The sequence below is a fragment of the Vulpes lagopus genome, chromosome 3, assembly GCF_018345385.1.
Source record: "Vulpes lagopus strain Blue_001 chromosome 3, ASM1834538v1, whole genome shotgun sequence".
Classification (NCBI taxonomy): Eukaryota; Metazoa; Chordata; class Mammalia; order Carnivora; family Canidae; genus Vulpes; species Vulpes lagopus.
In genome coordinates, this window is record NC_054826.1 from 48,510,260 (window position 1) to 48,524,315 (window position 14,056).

The 14,056-nt window shown below is 49.9% G+C and overlaps 1 protein-coding gene across 1 annotated transcript in view; it reads right to left on the reverse strand.

The window, feature by feature from the left end:
- The window catches only part of SH3PXD2B (SH3 and PX domains 2B), a 97,648-nt gene extending 84,093 nt beyond the window's left edge, over nt 1-13,555 (reverse strand). The window contains exon 1 of the mRNA XM_041749351.1: nt 13,433-13,555. Coding sequence (XP_041605285.1) covers nt 13,433-13,507 — 75 coding nt within the window. The 5' untranslated portion in view covers nt 13,508-13,555. The remainder of the gene's footprint in view (nt 1-13,432) is intronic.
- Between the last annotated feature and the right edge of the window lie 501 nt (nt 13,556-14,056).

Sequence of the window (14,056 nt, forward strand, 5' to 3'; positions counted from 1 at the left end):
TGAACCAAGTTTAACTGTTATTTGTACGGGTAACAAATTGACAAATTTCATGTGGTTCAACCTAATAGCATTCCAGAGGCCTGGAGGAGTCCTTCTGTTTCCAGTGGACTAGACTAAGAATCATGATTACTTTATTATGTGTCATGTACTGGGATGACTCCTCCATTTATAGATGAAGAAGATACAGAGGTTCTGAGAGGTTAAGTAACCCACCCAAAATTGCATAACTAGAAAGTGACACAACCACAATTCACATCCAGGTCTGGCTGCCTCCAAAGCGTGTGCTTCAACAACTATGACACAATGCTCAGTCTGGTGCCAACAAGAGGTCATCACGAGGAATCTGTCTTAGCTGAACGATGTCAGTGGCTATCACCCTAGAATCACGGGATCTTGGGATAGAGAGGGCCTACCTAGGCAGTCATGGTTTCATTCAAGGAGCATACTTGGCATCTGTTCTGAGTCAGGCCCTGGACTATGAGGGATTCAGGCCTGGTGGGAGAGAAGACAAGTCAACAGAGGACTAGCCCCAGTGTATGGCCACCGCAATGGGGTTGGGAAACTGGGAGGCCCCACATCAAAGTTGAGTGCCCTGGTTCGGTGACAGGTAGAAAGAGATGAACCAGTCCAGGATGCTCCCCGAACAACGGCCTCTACCCTTAAGCCCAGCCTCATCTTGTCCTACTGGGCTTGGGGATATGGAGGAGAAAAGAACAAGATGAGAATGTGGCCCCTCAGACCCTGAGGATGGCCACCTGTTAGACGTGTCATAAGGCAAGAGGGATTCCTACACCAGAAGTAGGGTGGCTGCAGAAGTGGGTTCCAAGCTTCGTATACCCAAGGAGCCTCTATTCCTGCAAAAAGTGTATGTGATTCTGAATGGTCAGGTTCTGGGAGTGTCCTTGGCCATCCCTGTGTCCACGTCCTGCTGGGCTCACCTGGCAGAGTATTCTGCCCAGCCTCAATTGGAGTCCCTATGTAGACATTTTCTGCCAGCTTCTCGTGCTTCACACACAAGTCCCTGAGATAGGACAAAAGAAAACAAGAGACTCAGGCTCTCCTCCTTCTCCCTCCCTCCTGGAAGCTTTCCTGTCTCTACTATACTACACTGTCCTCTCCCCTCTAGAGAAACATGAGATAATACACAAAAATATAATGCAATATAAAACAATAAACTTCCTCACAGCAGCCAACAGTCTAGATGTAATTCCTAGGAGGCTGCCTTATACTGCTGCTCCCATTCTGCTCCCATTCCCTATGCTTTATTCTGGAGCGAATAAAGCATAGGGAGGCCAAGTAACTTGTTCTGTCTGGCTGGTAAAAAGTAGTCTTAAAACTGTCCACATTTCACCACCAGAAGCCATGTTTTGGGCATACGGTTTTCCTAGACTCTTTCCTATACATTGAAGTACTTTTTGAAATTAAGATCCCATTGTATACATTAAGTTGTCTTTTTCACTTGCATTATATGGTGAGCATTTCCCATTTCATGAAAAACTCTTTGAACAAACCATCTCTAAAGGACCCTCCACAGCCCACTGCAGGTCATAGATCATTTATCTAATCATACCTCCAATGAGAAACGTCAAGGTTCTTTTCAATATTGTTTAATTACCGTACTGCTGAATATCCAAATGTATAAATATTTTGGGAAGATTGCTTTAAATTTCATGGGGCGCACCCTGAGCTAGTCCATTTTGAGCATCTTTCTCTATGTGTGGTCATGCCAGACCACCTAAGTCATATCATTTGAGTTCCTTATCATGGCAAGTAGGGTTGAGAGGGATGATGATAAAGATAATACTAGTGGGTAACTATCCAGCACTTTCATGTGCTAGGCACTTCTCTAAACCCTTTATGTGACACAACCCATGGTAGGTACTATCCTTCCTCTCATTTTTACAGATTAAGAAACTGAGGTGTATAGAAGCTAAGATGCTCACTCAAGGTCATGCCCCTGGTAACAGCAGAGCCAGGTCAAACTCACGCCATCTGGCTTCCAAACCCAAGGTTGGAAACTTCTACCCAGAAGTCTTTCTTTCTTTCTTTTTTGGTGCCACAGACCTCTTGACAACCTCATGAAACCTATGGACCACTTCTCAGAATGATTTAAAATTAATAAAATAAAGCATGCAGGATTCTAAATGAAACATTATACTGAATTATAATAAAAATGTTTCAGAAACGAAATGGTGAATATAAGTATCCCTTTATTAATGCAATAATGAAATCTAGCGGTAGGTTGAGTAGCATCACAGTTCTGAACTAGTAAATGATCTACTTACTACTAGCAGATGATAAATGAGCTTTGGGACCCATGCCATAGCTGTAAGGTGATATAAAAATAGAGCAGAATTTCTTTTTTTAAAAAATTTTAATTTAAATTCAATTTAGTTAACATACAGTGTATTATTAGTTTCTGGGGTGGAATGTACTGATTCATCAGTTGCATACAACATGCAGTGCTCATTCCATCAAGTGCCCTCTTTAATGCCCATCACCCAGTGACCCCATCCCCCCACCCCCCGCAACAGAGGGGAATTTCTATTGGTGACAAAGTCTCAGGTATTATGAATATCACTAAGGGTTGTTGCCCTCATTCACAATGGAAGGCAATGCTAAATTACAGTCAGCGGTTGATGAAAATAAAGCTGAACTTTTCCCCTTCCAAGTTCAGGGCCCTCTGAACTCTACCCATGTTGAGAACTCCACTACTAGTTTGCATTCCCTCTCCAGAGCATACCTCTCTGTCCCAGTGAGGAAGGGGCAGCCCAGGTCTCAGACCCCTACCTGTTCCCAGAGCCCCACGCCAGGCCTCATTATGGCCCTATTGCTGTGACGCCTTCCAAACAGATGGTGATCTCCACAGGGACAAAAGCTGCCTGGCTATCTTAGCCTCTCTCCAGCTTGGGGCCAGGCTTGGCCTGGGGCAGACAGTAAACCCACATCTGTGCAACGGACTGCCAGCCAAGGGTGGCCCGAAGCCAAAGGCTGCTGATTCACACCTTGGCCGGGGAGGAGGAAACGGTGACGCCGCTGCGTGGGTTTCTGGCTTTCTTTGCCAATGCAGTGGCCAAGGGGTCCATGCAATTCTGCTTAATTAAGCAGACTAGAAAATATTATCCTTATGTGCCTTATGGCCATGGTTTCCTTTACCCCCAGGGAGATAGCTTCTATAAGCTTCTAGTCAATGAGAGGCAGAGAAGTGGGTGTGATTGTGGGCAAATTAGTCCACCTTTCCAAGCCTCGGTTTCCCTACTTGCAAAATGGGCTAATAACAGGACCCACATAGCAGACATTGATTGCTTCCACCTGCTCTTTCTTCCAGCAACAGTACCCTGGATCTCCAGTGACTATCTCTCCCACTACATGCAACCTAGGGGGACTACCTATCCCAATACCTGGCACTTGCCGGGCCAAAGGATGGTAGGGGGATCTGGCTGCACCAATCAGACTCTCTCTTCCTAGAACTGAACTCTTGAGGGACCCAAGGACAGAGGGATGGAGCAGCTGCTCACCTTTGGTGATGCTCTGATGCCTCCTGGCAGCTCCTCTGCCCTGGCTCCAGCTGGCCAAGTCATTTCCCCACCCCTATTCTGCCCAGAGTCAGCTTTCCATATGTTCCCTGTGGCTTAAATTAGCGAGGGTCATTTCTGTCATTTGCATCTCACAGAGGTGCTGAGCAGATTCAGGGATCCAAAGTATGGAAAGCCTTGAGCACATAAGAAGCATTCAGATAAATTATACCCATTCTAGAAGAGTCATAGTAAATTATTATTAAGCTTTGAGAACAAGATAGGTCTGGAGTTACTTAATCCTTCCCAAACTTCAGAACTCCTACTGGCTCTCCCAGTCCCCTCCTTCTCTCTTACCTCTCCTGCCCCAGCTTCATCTTTGTCTGCACGCAGCCCTTCTGTGGACAGGCGCTCTCTCCCTCCAGCCTCCCACACTTTGTCTGTGCTCCACCCCCCTCTGTTTTCCTGTGGAAGGCCCGCCAGCGGGAGGGCCCCAGGTACTAGCTCTCCAACTACTCCAGGACTTCTCTTGGACACTTCTGGGCCCCAGCCCCGGCCCCTGTGCACGGAAGCTGTGACGTTCCTGAGGGTAGGGTCCATACTTTCTATTCTGTGGCTGTCGGCCCACTCCGGAGCTCCTGGCCCCCACACATCAGGCTTCATTTCCATCACTCAAACCACTCCTGCTTCTTTCAAACATACCACATATTGGGGTTTCCACTTCTTTGCCCTCCTGTTCTCGGCCTGAAATTCCCTTCCCTCTCCACTTGCAGCATCCCTCCTCAGTTTTGTGATCAGCTTTGGCTCACCTCCACCGCATGCTGACCTTGTCCAAGTCCAACTTCCCCAGAACCCAAGTGCACAGGCTTCTCCTTATTCCCCAAGTTCCAGGCTAGCTCTGAAACACCCTGCCTGTGTCTCTCAGGACACTGACCTCCTTTGAAGGCTGAATTCCTGGTTTGTGTATCTGCAGATCATCCCTGTGCTTCCAAGTGCCTGGCCCCTGGAGGGATTTGTATTTGTTCAGTGAATTCTCAGGAAACGTTGTCACTATTACAAAGTCCAAAGGTTTCTTGGTTGTGGTTGTTGTTGTTGTTGAAAGTGGTGGTTCTGGTAGAATTGCCAAAGTACAGGATGCCCAGTGAAATTTGAATTTCAAATAAGCAATGAATAATTTCAGAGTATGTCTCAAATATCACATGTTTATCTGAAATTCAAATTTAACTGGGTGTCCTGTTAAATTTGGTAAATCTGGCAACCCTAAGCCCTGGGATGGTCTGAAATAGGCCTGCAGAAGCAGGTGGTAGAGCTCTGCCCACCTGCACACAAGATGCACCACCAGTCCCTTCTCCCTTCAGTACCTGAAGATGGTCCTGGGCGTGGGCTCCCTGCCCACCTGTAGGCTTGCATCTGAGCCAGCAAGCCCAGGAGGAAAACACTCTGCAGTTTGGAGAAGAGGGTGGAGGAATGACAGGCATATGATAAAGCTGGGCCCTGTGGGCTCCCAGGAGAGCCCCAGAGGAGTGAGCCACACCAGCCCCTGCCCATGACGCACTGTGAGACACTGGGCTTCCCGGGTCTATTACATCAGGCAGCTCCCATGTCAGGCGGGGGCAGCGAAGCCAGTTCCACCCAGCGTCTGGCTAAGCCTGCCTACCAGCGCTCCAGGGAAGGGACCGCAGGGCCCCAGTTTCTGGGCCTTACCCCAAGCTGGGAAGCTCCAAGGACAACTGTCCCAGCAGCACTGTCCTCAGGCATTCTGCACACAAGCTCATTTAATTTGCAAAGCCACCAAAGCCACCCACTTCCCAGAGGAGAAGGGTCAGTGCCAAGAGCAAGTGAATGACAGAATCAGCCTAGAACCCAGCGCAGAAGCCACACTCACAACCCTCCAGACACACAGCCTTCTTAATAAGCCTCGTCTTCTCTCCTTCAGCCAGGGATGGTTGCCTATGACTCACTGCTTGCACCCACCATGCTGACAGGATCACTTGGCTAGTGGCTCTCTCCTTCTTGCAGCTACAGTGACCCACAGCTGGCCTTCATCTCCAAGGGGAAGGAAAAAAATGGAGTCACACAAAACAAGACTGTTCCCCATGCCGCAGCCCTTTCTCCCAGGAAAAAAGCACACACCACTTGCCATCAGGATATGAGTGTTCTAGATGTTCACAAGTACAATGAATGGTCTGGTCCTTTAGTACTTTTCTGGCAGTGTGATGACTAACTGTACTTGGAGCTGACCCTTGTGCACCTCTGGGCGGGCTAAGGTGAATGTATAAACACCCAGGGAGCGGGGTGTGGGGCCTAACTCTAATCTGGATGACCTTTCTCGTGTCCTGTGGCCTCAGTGCAGGCCACAGGACTCAGGCCTGCAATTCTTTCCAACCCTCCTCAGCTGCAGGCATTGTGGGAAGAAGACCTGGACCTGCTGAGCAAGCAGCATTTTAACTAGAAAAGCATCTGCCCAGGCCTTCCCTCGAGGTATTTTAAACTCATTTCTTTCCACTTCTTGGGCTCTCACACTGGAAAGCTGCATCCAGAGACCTCCCTCTACAGCAGGAGTGGGGGAGGTCTTTGAGGCCAGCGCCTACATCAGAAGGACAGGCTCTCCGAGGAGCTGGAGAATCCCACTGCTTCGGGACAGGATGGGGCAGCAGGATGTGGGAACCTGGCTGGAGCCACCCACAGCTTGGCACCGCTTCTTTCTTTAAAATGAGCATTTGCTGTTTTTTTATTTTCACTAAAAACAGGAATATGTGTTCACTGCAGAACATTTGGAAAACAGAAAGCACAGACGAGAAAAAAAAAAGGAAAAGAAAAGTGACATATTTTATCAGCTATCTTTCTATGCTTATACAGACGCATATTTTCATCCTTCATTTGTAATCAGGTGGGAATCAGCCTGAGCATGTTGTTTTGCAACCAGCTTTTACTATTTAATATTTCCATGACAGAAGATAGAATCAATTTTTACCATCTTGATGGTATCCTCGCATGTGGATATAGTGCATTTTATTTATCTTGTTCTCCACTGATGGGAGTTTAAGTGGTTACTGACTTTTTACTACCATAAACGATACTATGTTTGTATGTTCCTAATACAGCTCATGGTGAAGGAGCCCTTACTTTATGATAGGTCCATTTAATCCTCCCATCAGTCCTATGAAATGGGAACTGTTACTATTCCCATTTTATAGAGGTGCAGAGAGTGTAAGTCATTTGTCTGAAGTCACATTGCCGGTAGGTGACAGACCAGGGATTTGAACCCAGACTGTCTGGTATACTTTCTCTGCTCACCAGAAGCATGGAATAACAAAGATTTAAAGTCTGAACTAAAGTAACATGTAAGTGATCTGAAGATATGATAGCTCCACCTGCCTTGATCTTGACACAGCTGCAGGAGCCCAGAGTGTAAGAAGCAGGCTGATATCTCCTGCATCCAAGGGCCAGAGGGATCAAAATGGTACAAGGCAACTGATAAAGTCCACTGTTTTTCACTCAAAGAAAGCAACAGTCATTAAAACAAACAAACAAAACCCACCTTACCCGAGGGGCCTTAATGCCTACCTAGTGCACTACTCTATGACAGGGTGCATGAGAAGAACCCACTGGCAGATAGATAGGAAGGCTCAGCCTTGCTCGAGGGCCTATGCCAGCAGCTGCAGGGTGTCCAGCCTGGAGCTGGCACCCTATAAGTGCCTCCTGAATCAAAGAGCATGGAGAACACATAGCATGGCCTCACAGCAGCAGGTAGGAAAGAGGCATAGATTTGGATCATGGCTATTATTATTGCCAATATTATTTTTCAAGACTACTACCATTGATGAAGGGCCTTTTCTACATGATGCACGAGGCTGAGTATCGGGTGACCTGAATTAACCTTCACCATTGCCCTACACTTATAGATAAGTACTGTTGCACCCTTCTGCTCCCTTTTTATCAACCCTCAGGTGGTTCGTCTACAAGGTCACCCAGCTCAGAAGTGCTTGAGGAGGACTCAGAGCCAGGTCTTTTCATCATGAAAGAAATGTGCTAGTAGCTGGCATTTATCCCTCTGGCAGAAGGCACGGAGTACAGATCGAGTGTATACATTATCTAAAAAGCACACAACAGTCTGAGAAGACACGACTCATTCTACAGATGCTGAAACTAAGACTGGGGGTTGAGTCAGCCAAGGCCATGTTTATCCCTAATGCCCAAGTTTGTTGCCCTGTCCTGTGTGTTTCTGCAAAAGAAGGGGTGCAAGGTAACTGGTAGCTGGAAAGAGAATGCAGCTAATCTGGGTAGCAGGTTCACACTTTGTTCCAGACCACTGAGCTCGCCAGCCAGAGGCTTCCCATAGACTGATATGAGCATGCTGGTAATACCTGATAAGGGTGTGATCTACCTTGCAAAACTCAATGGCTCAGAATAGCGACCCCTGGGGCTTAGTGGAAGGAGGTTTCAAGGCTGGTGGCACAGGGTCTATCACCCCATCACTCCGGGGGCACAATCAACTCAGAGCTTCCCGGGGTGAGAATGATAAGGGCTGGAGGCTGCCTGTGCTGCATCCTTCTAGGCTGAGGGAGCAGTGAGATGAGTAAAGGGCCAGGACGGGGAAACTAGGATCCAGAAGGTAGGTGATACACCTGAGGCTGCTTGGTGCAGGGGTGGAATCACAGGGCTGCCACCTCTCCCAGACCATGTATGCATCTGGCTCCATCCCTATGCCACCACTCCTTGCTGTGTGACCTCAGGTACAAGCCTTCCTCTCTCTGAGCCTCCAATCTTAAGGGAAGAGTGGAAGAGCTAAGGTAACTGGCTAAAGCATTAGGATCTTGCCTGTGTAAAGCATTAGGATCTTGCCTGGCTAAAGCATTAGGATCTTGCCTGTGTAAAATCGTACCAATTACTAGAAGACAAATAACTCAATATACTGAGAAAGGAGCAAAAGATAAAACAGGCAATTCACAGAAGAGGAAATGTTAATGGCCCATGGAGGTAGGAAAAGATGCTCAACCTGGCCAGTGAGCCGGGAGATGCGAACACCACCAAGAGATCCTACTCTGCACCCAGCAGATTGGCCAAAACGAAAAGTCCGACCATTCAGGATGTTAGCAAGGACACACAGCAAAGGGATGCACAGACACTGCTCCATGGCCTATAAATGTAAAGGGGACAACGCACGAACCCCTAGACCCAGCAACCCCATCATAGGTACATGTGCAGGAAGCAGCTGCATGGGTCTGTAGCGCTGAGGACACCCTGAAAGTCCCCAACAGAAACTAGGATAAATAGTAGTATATATAAATGGAATATTAAATAGCACTTAAAATGAACTGGGGCCACATGTATCAGCATAGATCTCAAAAGGATAATGTCTTTATATAGTTTTAAAACACGCAATACATGATTTGGGGCAGTGCTAAAAAGGTAAAAACATTAAAAAGTGTGTAGGGCTGGGGTGGGATGGGGATTGATTGCAGACAAGTCCCAGGGATCTCTTTGGGGGTGATACAAAGGTTATACAATTGGAATGTAGTGGTGGTCATACAGCTCTATAAATTCACGAAAACAGAGATGCCTGGGTGACTCAGTGATTGAGCATCTGCCTTTGGCTCAGGTCATGATCCCGAGGTCCTGGGATCGAGTCCCACATCGGGTTCCCCAGAGGGAGCCTGCTTCTCCCTCTGCCTATGTCTCTGCCTCTGTCTCTCATGAATAAATAAAATAAAAATCTTAAAAAAAAAATTCACTAAAACAATCAGCAAACCATACACTTAACAGGAGTGAATTTTATGGCATGTACATTATACCTCAATAAAGCTGTTGGAAGAAAAAAAAGCCTATCTAGTAGATCTAATAACCTATTTTTGAAAATGCATGGGAATGATAAACACCAAATGCAGGACACTGGTTCATTTTGGGGTGGGGGGAGAGTTAGGGAGGATACACAGGGGCTTTGCATCTGCCATGTTTTATTTCTAAAAAACAAAAAATAATGATCTGAAACATGGCAAAATGTGAACACCTGACAGAGCTGGATGGTGGATAGTTATTTGATTTTATGTATTTGTATACCTGAAGTAGTGTATTAATATAGTGAAAAAAGACTTATTTTAAAGGACTGTTGTGCCAACTAAATTATACAGAGAGCTTAATCCAGTGCCTGGCCCACAACAACTGATCAAATTTCAGCCATTATGATTACTGCTGCTGTAACTACTACTACCATCTTGCTCCTCCTAATGTCGAAAGATCTCAAGACAGAGCAAGCGAGCATCTCTTGGCTCCTGCAGCCAGGGACTCTCTTCTAAATCCAAGGCTTCTGTATATCCCACTCCAGTACAGGAAATGGGGTGATCCTGCAAAACCTACAGAGAGCAAGCACTTCCTTCTCTCTTCAAGCCAGAAGATAACCCAGCCAGGGAGGGTCTCCCCAGGCCATCACACTTGAAAGCCCCCTTTCCATTCATTCAGAAAGCCCTGGGCTCTGGGAAAGGAAAGGTGCTAGCATAAAAGGGGAACAGCTCCCTGAGCCTTCAATCTTCCTGCCTCTGATAGAAGGCGGCGGCTCCAGGGGAGCCTCTCCAAATCATATTATCATCTACAATAACCCTTACCCAACTGTTGGGATCTCGGAGGTCCTGGGAATGTTTAACCCTGCCTTCTTCAGACCTGGCCTGTGCCTCTGCCCTTGGGCCCACTGACGATGTCTATGCCCACAGGTGAAGGAGGGTGGGGCTGGCATGGAGAATATGCAACCCTGATCATGGAGAAGATATCATTTCAGGGGGAACAGGTGACTCAGCCCTGAGCTCAGGTGCAGTTCTCCATGACATCTATAGTACCTGTGACCTGTTCCTTCTAAGGCAGCTGAGTGATGAACAGGCGGTAGACAAGGTAGCTGCAAATGGGGAGGGGGTAGTGGAAAACTAGGGGGCATGGTTAACAGAATTCTCCTGTCATGGATCTGTATATTCTTACTCAGTGGTTCCGGCACCGGGCATGGGGTGGAGGGTAGAGATGTGTGATTTTGCTGCTGGGGGACATGTCTGGAGATAATTTTGGTTGTCACAATTCAGGAGGGGGATGCTACTGGCACCTAGTGGGTAGAAGCCAGAGATGTTGCTAAACATTCTACAATGCTCAGGACAGCCCCGCATAGCAAAGAATGATCTGGCTCAGAATGTCAACAGTGTTGAGGCTGAGAAATTCTGCCCCGGAGGGAAGGAACAACATTTACAACTTGAAGATTATAAAAGATGGAGTTCAGAGAGATATATCAACCTGCCTAACGTCACACAGCAGGAAATGGCAGAGCTCAGGACTGTCTCACTCCCCTCGCCATGCTCTCTCTCCAGGGTGGCTGGGCCAGGTTCAGAGGAAGGGATATCAATTGGGATGGAAGTCTAGGCACACACCAACAGTGACCTCCATTTCTTCCAGAGTGGTGGGCTGGATATGTCTCGAGAACAAGAGAAGGAGGCACTGGCAGCTTCTAGTGGGTTCAGGTCCTCTGCCATCATGGCATGAAATCTGCCCCGTTCCTATGGATGCCTCAGGCTTCAGTTCAACCCATCGCCCCTCTTCATCTGATGAAACCAAACGGCTGGATACAAGGGAGAGAGCCCCCATGAGTCACAAGGATAACTAAACCCACATGCAGAAAAACAAGTTTTTGGTGAAATCTCTCCACATGGGACTTTGGCACATTCCCAATCCAAGTGACATGGAAGCCATGGAGCAGAGAGGCAGGCTCTAACAGCTAAGGCACAACAACAGCCCTGGTGTCATGTGGTCCCTCCTTCTAGGAAGTGGGCACCATCACCCCCAGGTACAGATGAGAAAACTGAGGCTCGGAAAGGCTACACAGCTACCAAGTGGAGGCCAAGACTTCAACCCAAATCTTTATTTTAATTTGTTTCAAGGGGCCCCTAAAAAGTGATGGAAAGCTAAGCAAGATGCCCCTTAAAGCTGCAGAACCTTCAAACAGCTGGCAGGGATGAATCTGACTAAGCAGAGAATGAAAAGCCACAGGGTGATCACAAATGATGTCAGACTTCCTGGTTCTTAAGGGGACTTTGCTTAAGGAAACTATGAAGGTATGGGATCTAGGAAGTGGCAGGGTCTAGTGGAACCCCACTTTTTGGGGTCCAAAAGACTTGGTTTGACATCTTTGCTCTGTCCGGGACTGTGATCCCAGGCATAGGACCTCACTTTCCTCAGCCTCGGTTTCCTCATCTGTCAAATGGGCTCAAGAACCTCAGTCTCATACGTGTGTGTTGGGAACGGGCAGGAGAGAGTTAGTGGATGATGATGCCCAGTTTGTGGTGGCTGTATCTATTCTGGTTCTGCCCACTCACAGATTGGGTGGGAGGAGGCATGGAGAATTTTAGACTCATCTTGTTGCCATGTTGGTGAAAACTGTCTTCATACCAAAAAGGCAACTCAGTTACACACTCAACAAGCTCAAACAAGAAACCAAGATTTGGCAGCATTCGAAACAGTTAACAACAAAAAAAGACGATTTAGCTCTGCTGTGGAATCAAGGGAAACTTCACTCTATTTAAAGATGCCACAGGTCCAGGAAATAGCTTCCCACCGCCTGGCTAAGGGCTGAATAACTGGCTGTGCAGCCAATAACAATACGGACTCACACAGCACACCCTTTCTCGTGGAGAGTGCAGAGTGGATTCCGGTTATCTCCTTTCAGGTTTTATAGGCTATTCACCGAGGGCATGTAGATCTGCTTTATAAGAATGAGGCTCATAAGAAAATAGATCCAGAGGAGACTTGCAGGGAGGCCAAGGAGCTGAATTTAGCCAGCCAACGCCCTTTGCTATTCATTGTTCTACACTTCTTTGTTAGGATTTTTTCCCTCCCTCTTGCTCTTTTTTTCCTTCCTGGTTAACTTCTCTGCAGCTAGGCGCTGCCACTGCCCCCTTCTCACCACCAGAGACACCATAGTCCCCTTCCCTCCAGTAAGGAGGCCTCCCCAAGGCCTCACCTGGGCCCAACATCCCACAGACCCATTATCCCTCCACCCAAAATCTCTAAGGTGATCCCAGGGCCCCCTGAACCCAGATTCAGGTCCTAAACTGCTGCAGAATCCACTTCCCAAGTGGGGGTTACCGCCCCCCTGGAACACGTTCCAGAGGCACGGAAGGCCTGAATGCAGCTCCCATGTTCTAGAACCTGCAGCTTCTTTGAGCCTCAGCCTTCCCATCTGCAAAATGAGGGTACTGGCCCATTTTCTCAAGTCCTCACCAGCTCTAAACAAGATTCTCATTTTACAGAGGGAGGTACCAGGAGAAAACTTTCCTACATTTTTAAACAGAAGTTATTGGAGCAAGAGGGCAGGGACTTTTTTTTTTTTTTTAATCTTTTCACGGTGCCGGCACTCAAAGGATCCATTCTCTGAGATCGCTCAGCCTGGATGCTCCAAAGGGACGACGCCAAACTCGGCGATCCCTCGAGGGGCTACCTGTGGCTAGGCGCCGCGGGCCTGGGTGCCTCTGGGCAGGAGCAAGGGGCGGGTGGCGGACAACAGCAGCTTCTCTCGGTCTCTCTGCCCCCCTCCCCCTCTTTCCGTCTCACTGTCCCCTACACTGGCTGGGGCCAGACTTTTCCACAGATGGGCAGGAGGAGTGGGGGCACAGGGGGACACGGGGAGGAGGAGAGCAGCTGCCAAGGGACGAGCGTGGGGGGGCCGAGGCGGGAGGACGGGAAGGAGCGGAGGAGAACCGGGCAAGAGAGGAGGGGGAGGGGGAGGAGCTGGGAGAGACCCGGCGCGCCGCAGCGGGGCGAGGGGGGAGGGGAGGGGGGAGGGGGAGGGGAGGGGGCAGGCGGCCGCGAAGTTTCCGGAGCCGGGGGGCTCTCGGCCGGCCCGGGCGGGGCGCGGGCTGGCGGGGGCGCGGGGGCCGCGGGGCACTCACATAATGCTTGTTGGGCACCCGCCGCTTCTGCACGTCCAGCACCTTCACCTCCACGATGCTGCGCCGCGGCGGCATGGCCGTCGTCCGCGGGGCCCGGCGCGGGGCGGGGCGGGGCGGGGGCGGCCGCCGCGGGCCGGGAGCGGGGGCCGAGCGCTATCCGGAGCCCCGCGCGGGCGAGCACCGACCGAGCACGAGCCGCCGCCGCCGCCGCCGCCGCCCTGCGCTCCGCTCCGCGCGCCCTCGGCCCGGCCCGCCGCCCCCGCCCCCGGCCCGCCCCCGGCCCGCCCCCCGCGCCGCCGCCCCGCCCCCCTTAAAGGGCCCGGCCCGGCTCCCGCCCCGGCGGCCGCCCCCGGGGGCCCGCGTCCGGCCGCGCCGCGCCTTTGTCCCCGCGCCCCGCCCCGGCGGCCCGGGCCAGCCCCTGACCCACCGGCACACTCGCCCCCGCACTCGCCGGCTCGGGAGCCGGATCTGAATCCCGGGGTCAGATTCCGACTCTCCCGCAGTCTATTCCGTGGCCCGGGGCAAGTCGCTTTAACCTCTCCGGCCTCAGTTGCTTCATCTGTGAAATGGGCCTGGAAAGCCTGCCTGCCGCGTGAAGATGCGTGGGAAGCCGTTGGCACTGTC